The following is a 23,860-nucleotide window of genomic DNA, read 5'->3' on the forward strand; positions in this document are numbered from 1 at the left end:
GTGGTAGGAGGGGGTAAAACCAAATGAAGAAAAACAAAAACACCTAAAATGGATTTGGTTTCTCATTCATTTCTACTCCCAAAGAGCTGGCAGGTTATTGGTTACTTGAATCTTGTAATTGTGCTTTTTTGGAAGAACTTCACACAACGCTTCTAACTTTTTGCTTCGCAATCTTAAAAAGAAAACATTTTTAGATTCATTTATCTTAAATTTGCATTGGTCTAAATAATATAACATGAATTTTTATATAAATAAAAATAATAATAGCAATAACGGTGAAAGAAAGTCCATAATGGTGGTAATCAGTAGGTAGTAAGTGTGTGTTTAAAACCAATCACCATGATTCAGCAGCGTAGGCTGTGAACTAGTCACAACACTCTCACGCCTGCCTCTGCTCATTATTTTAATAAAAGGCTGTGATTGTTTGTGTGGGCAGATTATTACTCATTGGATCACATGGTCTGAATGCAAACCGGACTTCATGTCTGTTTGATGCACTTGCCTTACAAACAGTACACACATGAATGCAAATGTACTTAAGAGAAGCCGGCTTTCTTGACACATATTAACGGCTGAAAAGTGTTAGCGAGTTCAGAAAAGCTGGACACAAACTGAGCTGAACAGCAGGCCGTCTGGAGTTCTGCATGTTTGCATCAGAGCCGCCCTCCCCTGAGCTCTGCGCACCATAAACACCCTGTTACCATAGAGTCTGTAGCTGGGACGTTCTGAACATTGACTCAGGAGGACATGGTGGAGAGCTGCTTCATCAAACAGTCTATCTTCCATTTGTGACAATGATGCCACTGACTGAAGTGAAGAACTAAAGCGAGGGATCAGAGACTGTGCTGCGCTCCTTTGTGCTCATGACAGTGTGACTAATGAAAAGCGCATAAGACGGGCTGCAGAACTAAAACTACAGTTGCTCCTCAAAATGTTATTTAAAAGAGTTTCCCCGTGATCTAGCTGTTAGTAGGTTTTAGATGGATGGAGTTGTTTGTTCAAGTGCAACATGAAGCTGTTAGAACTGTGAACTTCCACCATGATCTCACTCTTATAATAATGGTGGAACTTCAAATCCTCACTGTTATGTCTGCAGCTTGATCAAAGAGAATAAGATGAATTCACAAAGTTTTCAAGAGTAAAGGGCTGCATGAATGACATGGTGGATAATCAAGATAATGAAAAATCAGGAAAAATCACTGCAAAAAGGTTTTGAAAATATTTGTTTCCCCTGATTTCTTTATCACAAAATGATCATTAAAGGAATGCCCCTCTGAGAAAAGGAAATAGAAATTCAAAGCTTCTGTGAATTATTATTGAGAGTTAGTGGTCATAATATTACTACATGTACTGCAGGAATGAAACAGAGAAGGGCCCTTCTGCCTGAGGTTTTTGTTGAGTCAACATGTATGTAAAATATGTATGTAATATAGTATTCACATGTTTGAAGTTTCAATGCATAGATAAAAAAAACTACCAGAGTCTACTAGTCTGAGCAAAACCTTTTGGACGTCATGGTGATTCCTTTAAACGTACTACCAGATTAACATTGTTGCATTCTTTTTTATGCAAGCATCCTGTTTACTTTTCAGTCACAGTCACCCTGGACATTGCAATGGTTGTGGGAACAACCAAAACCAAACTTTGCTAATGTTACACTGGTAATGCAGGTTGGTCACTTTCTTAATAGTGTCTCCTTAGACAGCCCTTGTTCTAGAGTGAGAGTCTGGGACAAAAGGACGTGTACTATGCAGTTGGCATGGTGACGGCTGGACAGCCAAGAGGATTGACTGCAGTCTGGCAGCAGCCCAGATTTAAACAACATCCTAGATTAGCATCAGCTAATGAAGGCTGGATCCCTGCTGCAGAGGTGACAGTGACAGACAGGCAGGGTGACCTGCCCAGTGTGGAGACTGACCAATGAGAGAAGACACCCACCTACTGACAAGAAACATAAAAAAACTGGTGAGCCACCTTTGTGACCCCTCATCTTGGTTTATGACGTTTTTGCACTTGATAAGAGTGGCACAGTTAAGAAAGTGGGCTGGATTTCATTCACGTCTTAGAGTAAGCTACCAGCTGCAGCTGAGGGACTCTGCACAAAACTTACTTTAACCAGTTCTTGGACAAAACGTCATTTGCAGTTACCATCTGATATTCTAAACAATGTGTCAGAAAAAGTGGGCGCTTGCTGCATGTTTTTGGTCAAACAGTAAAGAACTTGATGAGGCCTGGACTTCGTTTGTCAATCACTGTTCCTACAAGTTTTGTCCCTTTTTAAGCTTAAAAATGAAAACAAATTCTAGGATGACATGTCATATTATTCACAAATTCTTTTTTTTACTACTTTCTACTCTTAAAGGCTGAAAGAATCAATGCAAAGACAAACCCCTGTCATGAAAAACATGAATAAACACACAGACACGTTTCTCGTCCTTCCGCTGCTCCTCATCAACAGAGGTCATGTGAGGAAGGTCATTCAGATTCATCTCACATGCTCTTCCTTAGTGCAATCAGACTGGAGGTAAATCCCCAATCTGCTGGTTTGGAGACCTAAATGTGTCAATGTTTATTTTTGACACATGTTCATTTTTTTCAGATTTCTTAACAAATATCTGACTTATGGACTACAATGGAGTCAGTGTTAACAAAACCTACAAAGTCCGAGTTTTCAGTAAAAAGTCTTGTAATGTTTAAGTTTAGCTTCAAGAAGATCTCGCATGGCGTTCTTTTGATCAAAATCTTCACAAGCTGACTTTGGGACCCTGTAGGTGAGAACACACACACACACAGCCCTGACCCTTATTAATCCAACTTTCAGAGCAGGACTGATGCTGACCAAACACGTCAAAAAAAAAAAAAAGAGCAGGTCAGCCTTATGCCCTCACAGGCCTGCAGTCAATGTGAATGTGTGGATTTGACAAATGATCCTTGACTGAGCATTAGCTAGGGAGGGATGCACCAGATTTCATGAAACCTCACCGAGGTTGACCCACAGCCTGCACCTTCATTTTGAGTCAAACTGCCGGTGTGCCCTTGAGCCGACGGCTGGGGCAGCAGAAGCTGTCAGGACTGTCTGGAGGACCATCATCAGGTTGGCCTCCTGATCACCACACATCTGCAATCACAGCTCAGAGCGCCCCTGAGTGGACTCAGAGTGGACTCTGCTGCTCCCACCAATGGAGCGGAAGAAAGCGACAGGAAATGCATGACTTGACTTGCCATCTCATCAGCAAGCCTGAGCAGCTTGCTTTGCCTCATCCCTCGTCTCTCCTGCTTGGCTTCCCAGACCTGACCCAAATACAGCGAACAGAACGAGGCTTCAGCAGCACCAGAGGAAATAACAGCTCTTTCTCCCATGCACTCCCAGTGTCTATTCCGTTTCCCTTCCATCTCCTCTTTTGGTTTTTTTTAAAGAAGCTGAAATCCCCACAGCCATTCTTGTCACAGTGATCTCTAATTCGCTTTGATTTTTCACGTGTGCTCTCACTTTTTGCCTGTGCAGCATTTCACATGAGGACTCAGTGAGCTTAAGCTGAAGGACGCATTATAGTCCACTGAAATGGCTTCCAAGTTCGGTTTATATGAATAAAAATATGCTTTCTTCCCAACTTACTTTTCTAATGTGACAGATAAAATGAAGACCGCTCTTCAGTAAAAGTATGATGTACTTCACTGTGTGATGCTGTCATGTCAACATGGACCAGATTCTCTGAGAAATGTTTCCAGTCCCTTGTTGAACCTCTGCCACCAAGGATTAAAGCAGATCTGAAGACAAAAGGGGTCCAACCCGGTCCTAGCAAGGTATATATATCTATATCTATATATATTTATATCTATATCTATATCTATATCTATATATATATAGATAGATATAGATATAGATATGTGTGTGTGTGTGTGTGTGTGTGTGTGTTGTCTTTATCTCACCACATTTACATTACCACGGTGAATTTTAAATAAAACAACAGAGATGCCATTGAAGTGCAGACTTTCAGCTTTTATTCCATGGGTTGAACAAAAAGATTGCATAAAAATGTGAAAAAACTAAAGCATTTTTAAACACAATCCCTTTATTTCATGGGCTGAAGCTCATGAAGAGAATACCAAGAGTGTGCAAAGCAGTAATCAAAGCAAAAGGTGGCTTCTATGAAGAACCTACAATATGACATATTTTCAGTTGTTTCATACTTTTATGTCATGTATACAATTCCACATGTGTTAATTCAGTTTTGATGCCTTGATGAAAGAAAACTCTTTGAATGAGAAGGTGTGTCCAAACTTCTGGTCTGTACTTACTGTATATATGTGTGTGTGTGGGGGCATGTGTGTTTGTGTGTGTATATGCAGGAAACCAGGGTTCGATTCCCAGGGGTGGAATGAAACGTCTATGGTAAACGGGGCATTTACCACGGGGCAATTGACATAACCCAGTGAGGGCCCTTGGGCATTTTTTACCCTCAGAAGCCATCAGGCAAATGGCTTCTATTTGTATAGCGCTTTTCTATCTTGCTTTGAGGTCCAAAGTGTTTTACAGTCACAAATCACGGCAATTGGCTGTAAATCTTTTTGGTTTGATTTTATAACCTATTTATTGACATCATTGTGTTGCTGCCCTTCATAGTACAAAAACAATGTTAATAATAATACATGTGGACCAACATAGAACTCTAAATGAATTCTAGTTGTTCAGCTGATGGATCAGTAAACAACAACACATCCAGACCCACAGGCCAGTACACCTTTCAACATTGTTGTTCATTTGAAGTTTTTAACCGTTATTTAGCTTGAAAGCATGGTGTATGCTGGAAAGTATCACATGTCTGCCTGGTTCTTTGGTGCTCCTCAGTAGATTCATGCTGTGATGGAATCACTTCATTAGCGACACCTGTTCCCATTTCTCTAGTGCACATGTGTCAAACTCAAGGCCCGGGGGCCAAATGTGGCCCTCCATGTCATTTTATGTGGCCCACGAGAGCATAAAAGTTTTGAATTTCTTGAAATGAAAAATGAAAATTGGTGTGTATTTATTCATATCTCGGGGGAACCAGACTTGAAATAACGTATTGGGCAACTATACATTAGGACTTAAACACTGTCCATGTAACCTAACCTGACAGAATCAGTTTAAAAGGATTTATGCTAAAGTAACAAGCAAATATATGTTTTCTATGAAACTGTAATTGTCACTTTAAAATGTTATAATAAATAAATAATGAGTTATTTAACAATAAGGAATAGTTACATGTATTTTTCATTACATTTAGTTTCATGTATAAGTTACATCTTGCCCTTCAAGGACAGCCACTATGCTGATGTGGCCCTCAGTGAAAATGAGTTTGACCCCCCTGTTCTAGTAGGAGCGTGAAGACCAGCGTTCTACGCTGCATCGTGTCCACTCAATTCCAGGTTTCATCTGTGTCTGATCTGCTTTTTTGTCTCTGACTAAGTCCTGAGAGCTTTCCTCCTGACCTGTGTCTGCCCGTCTGATTTGGATTCTCAGATTGTGGATGTTGGATCTTTTCATCTTTTCTAGATGGATTCCTGTGTATGACCCAGCTCTGCTCCGGATTAAAGGCCTAAGTATTTACAACACTAGGAAACAGTGTGACTATGGAGTATTCAGTGGAGCACATCATGTCCTCCCATTTTCACCGCTCACAGTACAGTACCCATAGCAGCACAGTGTTCACCGTGTCCTGTGTCCCATCAAAGACTTCTCCTACCGTAAGCCAAATGTAACATAGCAACATTGATTCTGCTTTTTTTTATCCCAGTGACTACTGCGGTCTTAAAGTCACGTGATGCATCATGACAGACAGATGCTGTGAACAGAATACGACATTTTTCCAAAATAAAACTTCCTTTAGCATCAGAAAATAGATGGAAATGGAAAAAATCTAAATTACCGTATGCTTTTTGTCGGTCTGCGGCCCGGTACTAAGTGTCCAATGGACCGGCCCGGGGGCTGGGGACCACTGATCTACACTTAATTACCAAAAGTATTGACTCACCTGCCTTGACTCACATATGAACAGAAGTTCCATCCCATTCCAGACCCATAGAGTTCAGTATGATTATGGGTCTACTTTTTGCAGCTTCAACTCTTCTGGGAAGGCTGTCCACGAGGTTGAGGCGTGTGTTTGTAGGAACTTTTGACCATTCCACACTGATGTTGGTGGAGAAGGCCTGACTCAGTCTCTGCTCTAAATCATCCCAAAGGTGTTCTATGGGGTTCAGGTCAGGACTCTGAACAGGCCAGTTGGTGCAAAGGAAACTGTAATTTTTGAACAATATGATCACAATGTGTTTTATAGATTTTACACAAAAATACTAACATTATATTGATGTTTTCTGTAGCTACACAAAAAGTAAACATGTTGAAGTTTTATTAGTTTTTCTTTTGTCTTAATAAAAGATGAAGTCTTTAAAAAACTTTGACAAAAATGTTTTATTTCTTTTTAAATGATTCAATTGTTTCAATTTAGTTTAATTGTGTCTGTTGGCCACTTCACCTTAATCCTGTTTCTTAAATGTTGTTATTACTTCTTCTAAAGTTTAACATCTAAAATAATCCAGATGTTATTAGAAAAGTGTTTCAGTTAGAAAGATGACTTGGACCAAACTCTGGGATGTTTGGCTGTTAAGAAACACAAACCTTGAAGGAGAACTAAACTGTTGACGTCTGATTTCATCAAGAACATTTCAAACTGTTTGATGTGTTTGTTGTGGTTCAAAACGTTATAACAGGGAAGACTCATTTTACGCTGAGATGCTGTCACTTTAACACAATGCATCATGGGAGATGTAGTGATGGCAGACAGACTCTCTTCTCTGAGCTTCATTGTGTTGTTCACTTGTTCCACGGTCTGACACCGGACTCTGTGGAAAGCTACACCGCTAAAGACGAGCTTTAGCTGGTATTTTTGTTAGAACTGAGAGACTTTATGAGCAGAATCAGAACAAAGAAGTGAAGATTTTACCACTTCTGATTGGTCAGACTGATGACGTATGATTAAGCGTCCAAGAATGATTGGTGGAGACAGTTAAAGGGGCGGGACTTTTCCGAAAACACAGCTGACGCAACGGCTAAATCACAGTACCGTCATTCTTATCAAAGTCTCTTTAATAGAATCAAGTAAACACAAAGAAAAAGTATTTTATGATCTTTCATATTCCTAATTTCTCAGTGTTTTATCAGCACCTGTTTGGATGAACACAGAGCTGATATCCTGGAGATGGAAAATGTTTTTAGATCAGTGAAAATGGGTCATTTCCCACGGCACACCTGGCCACTGGCACACTGGTTGAAAAACACTGATATAGTGTACGTTGCAAAGCACACATCATACAAGCATCAAGTTACCTTAGTGATCATTTCTACTTCACATCACAGGTAACTGACATTTTCTACTCCACAACATTGCACAGCACAGTGGGTTCCCACATAGTTACTGTTTCTCCTTCATCTTGCTAAGGGTCTCAGGAATCTGCTAAAGCCTGTCCAGGCCATCAGTAGAATGACCACTCAACCCCTGAGTGACACAAACAGCTGCAGACACTCGCTCCTAGGAGTAGTCAACGTTGGAAAGAGGTAAAACTGTTTTTTAAAGTGACAGGTTTGAAATGTTGAGCTCTACAGTGTAAAGTAACACTGCAAAAGTAAAAAAAAAAGAATAGAGTACAGTAATTCCAGATCTCTGGGTCTCTTGTAGCAGCAAGCTGTTTCAATATGTATTCCCAGGCTAGGAACCGAAAGCAGTGAACTCAAGTGGTGTACAATAATACTTTCTTTGTGGTAATTATGTGGAGGATCTTTCCCGCAAAGCTCAAGCAGCAGCAGCTTAAAGAAGGCCTGTTGGGTTCAAATCCTGGTTTATATCCTTGGAAAAGTAATACTGCTGAGCCAGAAACCAAAGTATAAACATACAAGTATTAAAAGTATAGGCAATATGGCAATAAGGTAATGACTGTATTTTTTGGACAATAAGACACATAAACTCATTTAATTTAAAACCCTTCTCTCTTTCTTTCTATTAATGCGATGCTCCTTCTGTATAAATTCTGGCAGTGTTTATTGACCTTGAATCAATTTACTGAGGTACACAGCTCTCAAAAACCTGTCAAACTGTGTTTGTCTAACTTTGGTAACTACAAAGCTGTATGTAGCTGTATGGTTGGAGCACGCAAAAGAGACCACATCACGCCGATCCTAGCATCGCTTCACTGGCTGCCTGTGCATTTTAGAATTCATTTTAAGATTCTTCTGCTTGTTTTTAAATCTTTACACGGTCTTGCCCCGCTGTACCTCTCTGAGCTTCTCACTCCCTATTCGCCGGCACGGTGCCTCAGATCAGCTGATCAGATGCTTTTAGAGGTACCGAGGTCCAGACGGAAGCTCAGAGGGGACAGAGCTTTTGCTGTAGCCGCTCCAAAGCTGTGGAATACTTTGCCGCTGGCCATTAGAGAAGCCCCTTCACTGTCCATTTTTAAAACCCGTTTAAAAACCCATTTTTATGCTTTGGCTTTTAACCCAATATGAAGACCACTGTTTTTCTAACTGTTTACTGTTTTTCTATAGTTTTATCTCCCTCTGTGTTTTCCCCCCCGTAACATGTTTTAATGTTTTTTACTGTTGTGTTCAGCACTTTGTCTCAACTACTGTTGTATGAAAGTGCTATATAAATAAAGTTGAGTTGAGTTGAGTTGAGTATTGCTTTTGTTGGAGCATTATGGGTACTGTAGTCAAAAGCCTACTCACAGAGTAAAACGTATCGTACTTGGCAGAGGGTTTTTTTTAGGCATGATGAAATTGAAATATTTGCCAAAACTGCAATAGAAACACTTTTCGAATTAGATGAGTCACGTGACCCACAACTCTGCACAGGTAGCCAATTTGCATCAATTTTCTTAAACCACTGGGGCCATTGGGTGACTGGAGACTGTCCCGGCTACAGTTGGGTGAAAGAGGGAGACACTCTGGCCAGGTCACCCGCCTGTCTCAGCGTCCATGGGGCTGTAGTGATCATGCTGGCTGCTACAGGAGGGCAGGCACCCAGATCGGCCGCCAGCCGACCGGCATAGCTGGAGTGATTGCGCTCGCCGCCCCACAGTTTGCTTGCTATGTCGCCACCCTGGCAGCTGACTAACCAGCAGACAAAAAGCCATTGTGGGATGGGGAGGCAGCCAGCTTGGACCTCCTAAACCCGGGGCGGCCGTGGTGCAGCGGTAGGGCGGTCGACCCATGATCATAAGATTGCAGGTTCGATTCCCGCCTTGCACGCCCATGAGTCGAAGTGTCCTTGGGCAAGACACTGAACCCCACCTTGCCTCTGGTGGTAGGCAGGCGCCTGTGTTTGGCAGCGGAGCCGCCATCAGTGTGTGAATGTGTGAGTGAATGTGTGTGTGACTGGGTGAATGGGTCTGTGACTGTAAAGCGCTTTGTCCTTGTAGGAAGAAAGGCGCTATACAAGTATACGCCATTTAAACCTTGTAAATCTTATTTTCATTGAGAGAATTATGATTTTTATTTTTCTCCTCTTGAAATAATGTGGGTCACGGAGACATGGAAGTTGCAGCGCAAAGTGGCTTAATCACACCAGGAGTGAAGCTCACCATTCTGGGAGAGAATCTGAATGATCTTTTCAGACGTCAGAGCTCTGTCTCCCCCTCTGGTCACCGGCGGAAGCTGTCTCCAGAGTTATAAACGCACTACATCTCCCAGCAACCCAAGCACGCAGTTTCTGGATGCCAACATCAGACTCTTGTTTACGATCAATCACGTGACACTTAAGCACTACACAGAGCCTCGCTCAGTGCGAAGTATTGTTTGTTCCACTCTGCCTGCATTACCAAGCGGTACATCCAAACCTGATCTGCTGTTTCCTGACCCTGTTCTGTCTCTGATGCTGTTTGCCTGCCGCTTGCCTCGACTGCCGTCTGGATCCCGACTACTCTAGTTGCTTCTCTGATGCTCCCATGCTAGTTGTTGACCTCTGCCTGCCTGATTTGGTTTTGTCGACTTTTGGCTGTGCTAATACATCCTGCTGCCTGTTTTGTGACAGCTCTCATGAACCAAGACATGGAAACGTGATTACTGATGCTTCTGTGGACCCTACATCCAGTTCCAATCAAATTAAGTATATTTAGACAAAATATTTTGCAATACAGCCATCACCATGTTGGAGCTAGAAATCGTCAGTGAGCAGTGATTGGTCTGAGTTCCTCTGAGTCTTTATTTCCATGGCAACCACTATTCAATCAGGAGTGAGCATGTTAGAAGGCCACATCCCTTCCACTGAAAGTCACTTTTGTAGAAAATGCTTCAAATTTTGGATGCAAGGCCACCTCCTTTTTTTGAGGAATCGGATTGGTCAGTTTATTACTTGAATAATTTGCACTACTGAAGAGATATTATGAAAGAAAAGACAATTATCAAGAATATATTAGAAAAATATTTCAGAGCAGGAATAGTTATTGCGACCAATAGAATGACTGAGTAATAGCTGTTTGTTTCTCTATAGAACTCTATGGGATTTTGGCTTCTTGGGACCAGCAGGCAATGAGTTATATAAAATAGATTTGATATGCTACGAGTTACATATGCAAATATTTAACGCCATATTAAAAAGGGCAAGACGCAGGCTCGCTCTGTGCTACAGACCACCTCCAAAGATGGGTCAGAGAGTGGTTTCCTGATCCTGTTCCTGGAAACATTTATTCCACGGCTTGTGGCCTATTTTTGTGATAATAAGAGTTTTTTCTTAAGCATGTGATGGTCATTTTACTGTATCTGCTAAACCATATGCCATTGTCTACTGCCTTTCCCAAAATGTCGTAAATCACCTACGGTACATTGTACAATGGTAACAGTTACAGAGGCGTAGCGTCTCTAGCCTATATAACTCATTACTAGCAGATATTTCTTATTTGGAATACGAGGAAGGGGTCCCTCAATCCAGTTCTTTAATACATCCAATAGTAACAATTGAACAATGTTGAGTGTTATTGTGAAAATAATGAATAAAGATTGCCATCTCTGTCATGTTGAACTCACAGCAAAGGCTGCTTGTTGCAGCTAAAAGAGATTTATATGAAGAAAAGCTAAATTCACCAGAAAAATTCCCATCAACCCTTCTTAGCAATTGCCTACCTCTTTACCCCTCTTGGTATTCTGGGTAGTGAAGTCGTGTCAGATTATGATTGTTTTGTTTCCTTGAGCACGCTGCATAATTCTGTGCACCTTTTGGTCTAGACAATATGGTCCTTACCTGAATAATATGTGGTTTGAAATATAAGCATTAATATACACTATAAACAGAAAATATTTTAAGAGTTTATGCTAATGTTGTTCCAACTCTACAAATTCTAAAATTTAATCACAACTAGACTAACAAATAATATCTTGTGTTCCTGGATCTGATATCTGACAAAATCTTCAGAACTGTTGAATTCTGTTTTGACAAACCAAATAACATTTGAGTAGAATAGAACTGGTCTAAGCAGAGTCAGTCTGACTAAATACAATACCAGTAAGTTAAAAAAATGTTAGAAGTAAATGCCAACTACAGAGTTTTAAAGAAATTGAAGAAATGGGAAAGCACGATTTTGTATTCAACAGATTTAAAGTGTGAAATGTTACTAAGGTCAGAGTTTATAAATAGGCCCATGTAAGAATGTGTGTTTGAAGGTTCAAGACCTCATAGTGGATTACTCAAAGTACATCACATTTGACCCTTTGGGGGGATTAGCAAACAATAAAGGAGAAAGCAAACACAAGTGTTTTGCTGAATTTAACTAAAGGAAAATTTGTTTAAAGTGATACCTTTGCACTGCAGTGCTTAAATTATTTTTATGCACATATACTGACCCAGCAAGGTTCATATAGCAGTAAGAATTGCAATGAAAGGTTGGACTCTGATAGACAAGAGGGCTTGGTTCTTTACATTTCTTTCAGGGTTTGACCTCAAAACTGTGTGGAAGCTGCCAAGTTCTCCCAGACACGACTCATCCAACCATGTCTTAATGATCAATGCTTTGTGCATTGGGCTACAATCAGGCTGTAAGACAAGCAGCCTTTTCCAAAGAACTCCCATGCAACAACCAGCATAGCATGATCAGACATGAGCTGAAACATTTGAGTCATTGAAACTCCTTTTACAGTAGAATCCATCAGGAAAATACATTCTCCTGAGAAACAGTCATAAAACTGACCCAGTCTGCTCTGCATGCACCCATGATCCGTTGTCCACCTGCTTGTCTCCTTATCTCTGTGCTACAGTGACACTGTGCCTTTAGAAATTGGCTAGTGTAATACTGCAGGCTTTTAAGATTATGTCTTAAAGAGTCTGGGGCCAACGGCTTCAGCGTCAATGGAATGACACGACTGCATGTGACAGCAAAAAACCTCTGCAGTGGAGCCTTTTCTATCACTGTGTCATGCAGATGTTACAGCAGTGTGACTGGGAGCATAGTCCAGACAGATCCTCTCACTCTCATCCGGTTGTTCTGGGGGAAGTGGTGTTAACTTACAATAATATATGATAACAACTAAACAATATTGTTATGCTTTCCTGTCTTTTGTACTCCAAATAATTTGATCTTGGTCCAAAAAGATGAATCTGCAAACTTTAGGTTAAGATGCAGACAGGTACAACTTATTTAGATCAAAGCAACACTGTCACATCCACCCACAGGGAAGGTGGCGGTGGCGTTAGTGAGGCCCTACGGCAGACTGCCCACCTGACTAGGGTGTAGCCTGCATTTACCAAACAGCAGCTGGGATTCAGTGGGTTCAGAAAGTGCAATTCTGCCGTTACTGTCGACTAACAACTACACCATTGGTAATGCATCAGAGCAGTTGACTTTGGGCCTTCAAAACACAATTCCAAGTTATTTTTTCATACAGCCTTGTAACTTTTAACAGCAGCCATATCACTGATCTGTGAGGCCAAGAGATGGGAGCATTGAGACCTGTTCAGGCTGACAGTAATGTGTGAAGTATTCAGCTGTTTGAATTCGGTCACGTCGCTGAAACACCAGTGAATATTTCTGCATTACTGAGTCCTGAAGATCCACGTTCTTACCTTCCAAGCTGTTTTACACTAAAAGATAAGCCAGAAGAAGCTCAGAAGCTTCAGAGACACAAACATACATTTATTTTTCAGGACATCTGAAGGGAAAAATATTCAAATATTCAACCACAACAGGCCACATGCGGTCCAGGGGCAACTTCCAAGTGGCCAAGAAAATGTTACTTTAAACAATGATATAGAAGCAGTAGGCAAAAAAGCAGTTGCCTGTTCTCCAAGAGGCTTTCTCAATTCTCCATTGAATGTGAATGAACCATGGATGAATGAGAATGTATACAGACATGTTTCAGCTATACCAGTAAAGAAACCTTAATAAAGTGCACTTTGATGGAGTAGCTGTAGAAATTCCCACTCTTCTTCAGTCTCTGTTGCAGTCCATCAGTCTTACTGAAGACCAGCCTGCATGACATAGCAGAGAGGTTACTGCTACACACTTCTGAATAAATGTCATCACAATCACACTCTGTATTGTTAAACATGGCAAATGCTGTGCTAAGTCATGACATGCCTGACATTTTCACCTCCGCTATAAAAGGCTAACACATCTAAATGCTGTCTAATCCACTGCCACTCAAGGGTGGTGCTTTTTTTGTTTAATAAAGCTGTAATAGGAGTTTGTAGGTACAAAATCTGGCCTATTTGATTTTGTTTAGTAGTGTGAGCTTAAGGCAGAAGTACCGACTGTTAATGACAGTTCAGTGATGACAGACTGAAGGTTTCTGAAACACAAGCTGAGAACCCAAAGTGTTTACCAAAAAACATAAACAAGATTTTATGACAGCTCTGTCCAGGAAAGTTTACCGTACCATGAATTTATTTTTTCTTCATGAGACATGACAGCATGAGCAATGATATCCAGTTTTAAACTGACACGAGGGCTGGGTGATATCGATTTTTTATTTTACATCATGATATAGTTTTTCAATTCAGGCGATAATGATAATTATAAGAAAATAAACCAAATAACTATATATTGTCAAATTTGAATGCTCTGTTCTCATAAGAGAAATTTGTCATAATCAGCATCTTGAAATATTTATCTCCTCTCAGACTTTAAACATAACAGACGCACTAAAGGAACATGATGACGTTTTATCAGAGAACTAAGTGTATGCATGTATATTACAAAATAAAACTGAAAATTAAAACAAAAGCTTTCCAGATTCAAAAGAAAACATAAATAAAACAGAATTGGCAGGTAGATTAAGAAATCTACTGGCCATATATATAATTTTTACTGGCCAAATTGTAACACTATTACAATTTAGCAAACAATAAATTGTAATAGTGTATTTCTGACCTTCAGAAATAATTTAGGCGTTTTACTTTTTGAACTTTATTCAATTTTTGTTTTTTTTAATAAAATGAAATTGCATAAAAGTAATTTATAGATGGTATGAACACATCTTTATTGCCATCTAACTGTAAACTCCAATTTAAATATGCTGAGAAAACAAGGACAAATGTACGAGAGATTTTCTAATTCTGCTTCCAGATGATCACATTTTATATTCAATCATAACAAAACAAAACAACAGCCTGAAAACAGTTTTTGATTATTGTTATATATGTATATCTATATCTATACACACACACACACACATTTTTTAAGCATTTTTATTACTGCCCTACTCTTGTATTTATCAGCCACGTCTTTAAGTACGGTCTGTGAAAATATTGTCCGACTTTATGTAACTGGGATAGTCTTTATCTTATTTTATAATGGCACAAAATCTGTTCAAATGTTACCATACCTGAGAGATCTCTAACAAACTGCAGCATTACACTCCTAGTCATAGCCCGTCCTTCCTTCTTCTTCTTCTTCTTTTGGCCCTCCTACATATTCCAAAGCCCCGCCCCTTTTGTATGATCTCCTGTCAGAGAGGTGGGTGCCTTCAGCCTAAAATAATTTTATTCCAATCCATCCTATTGTTTATTGTCCTTTTTTGGTGCTAATTTTTATTTGTATTATTTCAACAATATTTGTTTCAAACTTGTATTGATGTTTTAGGAGAGATATTTTGGGGATTCACTGTTAAAACTTAAATTTTATCCAGGACAGCGCAGAAAGCGAGCGGTTCCATTTAAACCGGTCCGTGTTTACATACATGGAACAGCTCGTTAGCATAGCATCGTAGCATCGTAGCATCGTAGCAGCATGCTAAGCAACAGCCCTGTCTCCAAATCTACACTTTCAGTAAACTTTCTGTTGCTGCTGTGAGTCCAGCTCCAGTGCGTTTCTCCTCCAAATCTGACCAGATCCTGATGAAAATCACTGAATGTTCCGCTGCCATTCATAGGGGGTGGAGGGGTCTCATGTTCAGAAGGTAAAGGGGGAGAGGACAATAGAAATTCACCAAAAGGAGACCTGATAATCAGGAATAATTTGAAACAAACATTTACTCACAATGTGGCGACTAACCCTCCAACTTTTACTCAACAAAGAGGAGAAAATGCTCGAAACTAACAAGTGTTAATTTCAGACCCTTCAAAACCAAATTCTATCACAATAGATTAATTTTTCTATCGAGAAAAAGTTCTATCTTTCTGTCTTTCTCTTTTTGCGATAACCCCAGAAATGTGATGGGGGGGCAGTTTGGATCACCTTCACTGTCAACATGCCAACTAATTCATTGAGACATAAAGAGTGTGAAATGGAGCAAAAGCACAGAGTCCCATGATAGCCGGCATGTCCCCAGCTGTTCTGTGGGACGCTTGAACAGCGTTAGTTTGGACCTGACATGTTCCAGTGAATCTGAATCACCTAAAAGGCTAAAGCACTGAGAGCTTCAATCCCTTCATCTTCCTGGCATCTAAATCTTTGGAGGTGTTGTGTTTCTGTAATGTCTGTGTGTTCCTCACTCAACATTGCTGCAGAGCCAGTGCTGTAAGCACAAGTGTATTTTTTATCTTTGATCCTAATGAGCAAGTCACAAAAAGAACCAAAGATGCAAAAGTCGACACTCTGAGCTGACAACTGGCAAAAGAAACCTTCCTGGAACTCTGCCAGACTCTCTGCGCTCCTTGGAGGTTTGGATTTCACAGAAGAGCTGTTTTCTTGATGTGAAAAAACAAAGTCACTAATGAGAGCGTACCAGGATCCGCATCGCTTTGGTAGCTAACATCATCCAATTCTCCAGAGGTTTTAGATGATTCAGGGCTGATGATGCTTTACTGCAACCTTATTCCCCAAAAAGTCACAAAAATAAAATAAAATTCAGGCGGCAGATTTGTCCCTCTGTGATCAGGTTTTTACTAAAGAAACACAATAGTGCTACTCATATCAAGTCAGAGCAAAGTTCAATTAGAAAACCTTTCTTGTTTTTGAAGCGCTTTAGACAAAAAGCTTCTCACAAAGATTTTAAAAACGACAAAGATGCACATATCCTAAACAAAAATCAAACCCCTATAACCTTTAGATACACTTCAGTCAGTCAGTGGAATTCTTCAGTTACATCTGTTGTTTTGTCTAAAACTTCAGTGTGACAATATTGAGACAAATTGCTGTTTTTGCTGCGATTTGCCTTCTTGTTTGATTTCAGCCTTTGTCTCATCTAATACAGATACACTGTCATTTATCTGAAATATTCTAGCCTGATTTAGCCTTAATATCAAGCTGCATTCACACCGGAAGCCATTCGGCTTTCAATGTTAAGTCAAAGTTTAGACGCAATCTAAGGTCCTGCAGCGCCATTCAAACGTCGGGCGCGGTGCGTTGGTCTGGCAGCAGTGTGATTTCAGCATCGCCATTTGGCATGCGGAGGATATAAATCCACTCGTCCTAAACTTCCATCCATTTTCTTAACCCGCTGGGGCCAAGCGGGTGCCGGAGACTGTCCCGGATAATGTTGGATGAAGAAGGGGGACGCCCCGGAAAGGTTCTCTGGCCTGTTGCAGCCCCCATGAAGCTGGAGTGGTCACGGCCGCTACACTGGCACCCGTACGGCTCTCCGTCTGCCAGCCAGACAGGGGCCGCCAGAGCTAGCAAGCTTCACTGGCCCCCAGAGCCTGCTGGAGGGGCCGGAGTTGCTGAAGCTATCGCACCCGCTAGGCTGGCTCCTGGGGGACTGGCTGACCGGCAGACAGAGAGCCAGTGTGGGATGGGAAGGCAGTCTCCTAAACCTCACTATATTTTTCTTATTCTAATCAACACAATAATAAAATCTCCCCCCTCGGACTAATGTGGGAAAGCAATAAGTAATCAAACTGGGTCACAGAGACATGGACGTAGCGGCGGAAAGCGGCTGTGATTCAGACCGAGCTTCTGCAGTAGGAGTGAAGATCAGGAGACACTCTGAAACATCTCATGCAGCTTTTTACCAGAAATAAGTCTGATCTCCAGACATCCTCCGTGTCTTCCATGCATTGTAATGACATATACACAGACAGCGCTCCTTGTAGCAGAAACATTTAGTGGTAGCTCCTCCCACACGCGTCTGGGGCATCAAGCCGCCAAGCACATTTCTGGACAGGTGCTGAGCAGCAAACATGATGCACGTCAAAAGAGAGAAGTCTGACGCCAATTTGACCCTCATATTGGGTCAGGAGAAAATTCAGACTCAAGCTTATTGTATTGAACTTGTTTTCAACATTGTGATATCATATAATATATAGCAGGTTGAAATTGGCAACAGCTGTCAAGAAGTCAAGTTCAATCTGTTCTTTGATCAGATGGGTGGTGCTGTGGAGTTCATAAGATCAGTGGGTCTTAACCGCCGGGCCAAAGATAAAAGGTAATAAAACCAAACAATAAAACACTCTTTTCGTCTTGAGGAAGAAAAGAGTCAGTGGGGAAACTGAAGAAGAACCTTCACCTACAAAGAAACATAAAGGTGCTGTTTACAGACAAAACCTGGAGTTTTCCTCCAAAGACGGATTTATGGAGACAGTTGTTCTCACGGACAAGAAGCTGCTCTGCCTAAAATGCAGCGACTGACTATTGATTGTTTCACACATGCAGATAATAAAGATGCAGACATGGTGGATTCATGTTTATTATTATACTTAGAAAATACCAGTTTAATGATGATTGTATCATTTTATTTTGCTTTATTTATCCATGTCATACCTTAAACATTGGTTGCAGGTAAAGTTAACATCCGGTTGTTAGCATCCACTCTGACGTCTTCATCTTCATCACAAAGTCTACGTTTAAACCAGCAGCAAACATTTTAAAGAAAGAAGATTCCATCAAACAAAGTTGTTTCTGATTTGTGGAAACTTGTAAAAGGGAGATTAAGGGTGAATCAGGCAGGCAGCAAAGAAACTTTAGCACAATAAATGTTCCTCTGTGTTAAAAAAAATACATGATGATTCAGCATTTATGTAAAAAAAAAACATGATAAATGTTTTTACCCCGAAAGATGATCTAAGCCTGGGTTGAGTTCTAAATGTTATAATGGTATTCTTTGAAAAAAAACTGTATTGCTTCTTTTATTCAATTTTTATAATTAAGAACCAACTTCTACAAATCCACAATTTTGCTTCACGGACTCCTCATCGTCTGTTAAAAAAAATAAAAATAAAAAAATCTACTGTTTTCAGATTTTTTTTAAACTAAATTGAATCAGTTAGTTCAAAAGGGGCCCAAGTCCACAATTTTTCAAAATAGAGATATTATATGTTCTGTAGTCTTCAAGGGAAAAGCTATCTGGTTATGTGCAAAAAGTCCCAAGTCTGTTGTAATGGATTGACTATACTTGACATTTAAAATGCATTACGTCCAAATTCCTGGACTTGGGCCTCTCTTGCATGGGTTTAGCTTTATCCCATAGATGGCAGCACTAATTATCCAATATGGCAGCGCCCCTGTTTAATTCAAGAAGGGCCCAAGTCCAGAGACTTTAGCTTGCTAGTCCTCTGAAATGATAAAAGTGAGGTGCTTCATGTAATAGCATTTGTAAGCTATGAACTGGTGCCAAATCTGGGTAAAGTATGAATCATTTGGTGTAGCCTCCCTTTAAGCTATGCAATTAAAATCATTTCCCGGAAAAAAAAAACTCTTGGACTTGGGCCCCTTTTGAACTAACCGATTCAATTTCTTGTTTTACCCTTGTGCTATCTTTGATGACCCCCCTCCTTCCATTGACGTGTTCTTCCTACCATGACAAAGGTGGATAAAGGTGGAAAGATTTCATGTAATCCATGGACACCAGTGAAGATCACAAATCATTGAAGAAAAAAGGTTCAGAGCACTGTCTAGTGGGTCTAGATGACCCAACTCCCAATGTTAAAGTGCCTCGGATAGCACAAGGGTTACCATTTTAATTAGAGAAATAGATTTTTCAGAAATTAGAAGCTTAAAAATATCAAAAGCAAACTTTGGCCCCGTTCAGACTGATTTGTGGTCTGAAAAAGCTTGGAGACCACTGCATAAGATTCTAAGATGAAATTAAAAATAAAATATAAATGCATTTTATGACAATATCCTGCTCTCAAATGTTCTACAGATTCATCATCGCCCAAACTTACTATAAAACTCCATAAGATGCAATATTTTCACAAACATATTAACTGCATTGTCTTTGACAAGTCAACAGTCATTGGACCAAAAATTAAAAAAAACTCTTTTCCATGCTTATTTTTCTAGCATTCTATGAAGTTGTGCCATAGTTTGTCTTATAAATTTCATTGTTTGTTTTGTTTTTATAGGTTGGATTGTAAAGAGATCTTCCAAAGAAGTATCTTGTGAGACATCTAGAGGATATCTTCTGGAAAGAGCTCCATCTCCAGCGAACATCAGATGCAGTCACTCTATCCTGTTGAAAGCAGAACATCACCTACAACCAGCATAATAATGCACATCTAAAAACATAACTGCTGCAGAAGCACAAACAACATCAACAAAATACCAAGCTTAATATTCTCAGAGGACTATGAAATCCTCTATTTGAATGTAATCTTTGAATGCATTGAGATGGATTTACCATGTATGTAATGCAAAAATAATAAAAGACAATAACAGCTATAGTTTCTTATTATTGATTTTTGTTATAGTAGATTTTACAAGGTGTTGCTCACCTAATTGTATTTGTATGTGTCTACCACACAGGTAGTTTTTTTCTTTGTACAGTTCTTTGAGGTGTTTTCCTCACTTTGTCAAGTTTGTCAGCCATTCATGCTATTGACCTTCTTCAGCCCCCCTCCTTTCTGGGTTTGGGTGCATTTACAAGCTCAGCTACACTTGTTCTGGCATACAGACAGAAATCAAAAATCACTGATATTTAGAAGATTAGATTAGATTTGCTTTTATTGTCATTGAAGCTGTTCATTTGACAGCAAAGTGTTGGTAACACTAGAAGACACAGTTCATGCACTATTCACAGATTATTCTTTAGACATGGTAAATATTTAAATATACCATGAGATCAATTATTTTCCAAGCTTTAATTCGAGCTGTTTGGTGAAAATCAGTTAAGAAATGAAGGAGTTTGTTTTTTGTGTCTGTCTGTCCCAAACTGGAACAGCAGTTCTGTTGACGTGACTCAATGCATAGCAGTGGCGTCTGCGCTCACGTCACTGTGTATAGCAGCAAATACACAAAGGCCTACCCAGTAATATATATGTATGCTTTAAACCTCATATGACTTTGGCTCTGTCATAACTAGTAAAGTTTGAATGCAGTCAGGACTTCAGTATTGGGTATACACACAAACAGCTGCGGCTAGAAGATCAAATATAAGTCAGAACTATCCCACTGTATATTAAGACTGCTGTGCACTCAGTTCAGATGAGTGGCAACGCTGAATTTTACCACCTGACCTAGACTAGTTTGCTTCCAGTTACAGCAATTTTGGACCAAACCACCTGAGAGAAGATCAGAGGAAACAAACCCTGGAGCAAACCAAACCAAACCCAGAAACCTTTCCCAGTGATTAGAAAGCTGTGTGGTGATCAGATCAGACGGCTGTGGTAAGACAGCTGGTTTCCACCTGAACACACTTTAAAAGTAGGATATTTGAAAACAATCCTTTGGCCATATTCCAATTACAGTTCTTCATATTGACAGCAAATTGGTTTGCAGTAAGTAGAGCTTGAGGTGAATTTGTCCCAGTGTTTTGTGAGCCATCCAACCATTCTTCAAACCTGCTTTCTCCCTTTAGTCACAGAAATGCTGGGGCCTATCCCACCCACTGTTGGGCAAAGCCGAGGTACACTCTGGAAGGAAGGTTCGGTTTTGCAAATGACTCTTTAAAACGAACATTTACCTTCCTCTGATTTACATCCCTGGTGGTGGCTCTCCAGTTCTACTGATAGAGCACACTTTTTAAAGGGTAACATGGATGAAACACTGACCTGCAGGCCGAAGGTGAATGGATTCATATTCAACATCAGACTAGAGCTCAAGCAAATCACAAATGTAGACACGTTTTTATTGAAAAGGCATGCTGTGAAAGCATCATCCAAACAGCCATGGTGCTGAGGCCTGACTAACTGCAGCAATGGCATCATATGTAAGGCAATGCTCTTGGTGTGCTTTGCTTATTTTCCAGATTGTCTTTGCTTAGACTGTGTAGTTTGATAAGCACTGTGACATGACAAACTCTGATCAGAACATAAATGATCACCAGTCCTGCTACAAAAGACAGAGGTCCAACTGTAGAGGAAACAAAGCAAGGGTCTACAAATCTTAAGACCCCAGGAAGTGGAGTTCTGTGTCATTTGGTCTTCTATAAACTATGTTATTAGAGCGGGTGGTAACGTATAGTTTAAGTTAAATCATTTAAAAAGGCAATGATAAGAAATCCAAAAAGACCAAACCAATGAAAGATTGTTGGACAGTAGTTTGACATAAACATCTGACTTACATGGCCCTCTGTGATTGGAAATGCTCATTAAGCAGGAGTCTGTCTGCTCCACGGTATTAGTCTAGGAGCTCATAGCAAACTGCAAACTAAAAGACCAACAACATATGGCGCACGGGTTTATGGGATTAACAAGGTGACTCAGAGGGCTACTTATCTGCAAAACGTCCCGACGCGCGTGGACGCAGCCTGTGAAGCCCAGAGGATCCGCGTGCCTTCAGGATCCGGAGCCCAATTACCTCACCCGGTTCAGCATGAGCGTGTGCGTAAAGGCCCGGCGGGCGAGCCCTTCCGTTCCGGCGCGTAAACGCAAACCAAAGACTGACGCACACCAAACTTCAAATATGGAAACGAGAAAATACCTTCCCGCCCTCACCTTTGCGCTCTACCAGCCGCGCGCGGCGCATGCATGCGCGGGGTGCACACATAGCAAGTGTGGGTTTTCTCATGGTGATAGTTTACAGAAACTGTAAACTGCACGCCTGTTTTTCTTTAAAAAGGGGTAAAGTGGGCTCTAAGTGAGGATGCTCAGCCCCCCCATCACGCCCCGTTCAGTCTGCGGGTTGATGCTGAACGCAGCCCACCGTCACACCGTCTTACCGTGAGGGAAAGCGTTGGGCTGCACTGCGCGCAGGAAGCTTTGCACCAAGTGGAACAGAATCCCGATGGGTCCCGGCTCATAATGGGCCAGAGTCTCGTAAACTCCCGCAGGCACATAACCGAAATCCAACTTTCCCGGGGGTGGAAGCCTCCGTTGCTCCGTCTCCTGCTGGAGTTCACCGGACGCAGAAAACACCGACAGCAGCAGCAGCAGCAGAGTCCCGATCTCCAACATGCTGCCAGGGAAGAACTGGACCGAAATCCGGGGGGCGAGAAAACCGGACTGTGACTTGTCTTGTGCTGCTTATCGCGCTGAAGCGGACGCAAAGACGCGGTGCTTTTCCTAAAACAAGTCTTCCAGTGGGTAAAGCGCGGCTCCTAACGGGCTGCTGAGCTCGAAGCGGCCCGCTGTGGACATGTTTCCCGCGGAAACCTGCTGCTCTTCCCCGTTCTCAGCTCTCCATGCGCTCCGTGCGGTTCCGTGTCACCGAGATATGCGTGCGCGTCCCGTCCTCTCCAACGGCATCGCTGAGCAGCACGGGGATGCGCTAAATGACGGCCGCGCGCAGCCAAGCGTGAGCTCGAAGCACTGGTACACAGAGACGCGCTCCTCCTGCTGGAGAGACGAGCACATGTGGATGGATGGATGGATGGATGGATGGATGGATGGATGGATGGATGGATGGATGGATGGATGGATGGATGGATGGATGGATGGATGGATGGATGGATGGAAAGATGGATAAATGGATGGATGGATGGATGGATGGATGGATGGAAAGATGGATAAATGGATGGATGGATGGATGGATGGATGGATGGATAAACGGACGGATGGATGGATGGATGGATGGATGGATGGATGGATGGATGGATGGATGGATGGATGGATGGATGGATGGATAGATGGATGATGGATGGATGGATGGATGGATGGATGGATAAATGGATGGACGGATGGATGGATGGACAGATGGATAAATGGATGGATGGATGGATAAACGGACGGATGGATGGATGGATGGATAAACGGACGGATGGATGGATGGATGGATGGATGGATGGATGGATGGATGGATGGATGGATGGATGGATGGATGGATGGATGGATGGATGGATGGATGGACAGATGGATAAATGGATGGATGGATGGATGGATGGATGGATGGATGGATAAACGGACGGATGGATGGACAGATGGATAAATGGATGGATGGATGGATGGATGGATGGATGGATGGATGGATGGATGGATGGATGGATGGATAAATGGATGGATGGATGGATGGATGGATGGATGGATGGATGGATGGATGGATAAATGGATGGATGGATGGATGGATGGATGGATGGATGGATGGATGG

General features: G+C 41.3%; 1 protein-coding gene across 12 annotated transcripts in view; it reads right to left on the reverse strand.

Moving 5' to 3' along the window:
* The window catches only part of LOC101157197 (prominin-1-A), a 101,387-nt gene extending 78,276 nt beyond the window's left edge, over positions 1-23,111 (reverse strand). For 4 of the 12 annotated variants that reach the window (XM_023959468.1, XM_020701719.2, XM_020701716.2 and 1 more), the window contains exon 1: positions 22,496-23,111. In XM_023959468.1, coding sequence (XP_023815236.1) covers positions 22,496-22,730 — 235 coding nt within the window. In that variant the 5' untranslated portion in view covers positions 22,731-23,111. The remainder of the gene's footprint in view (positions 1-22,495) is intronic. The other 8 variants (XM_023959470.1, XM_020701718.2, XM_020701717.2 and 5 more) reach the window with 5 other exon arrangements.
* Between the last annotated feature and the right edge of the window lie 749 nt (positions 23,112-23,860).

Source organism: Oryzias latipes, chromosome 10 (genome assembly GCF_002234675.1).
Source record: "Oryzias latipes chromosome 10, ASM223467v1".
NCBI classification, from domain to species: domain Eukaryota; kingdom Metazoa; phylum Chordata; class Actinopteri; order Beloniformes; family Adrianichthyidae; genus Oryzias; species Oryzias latipes.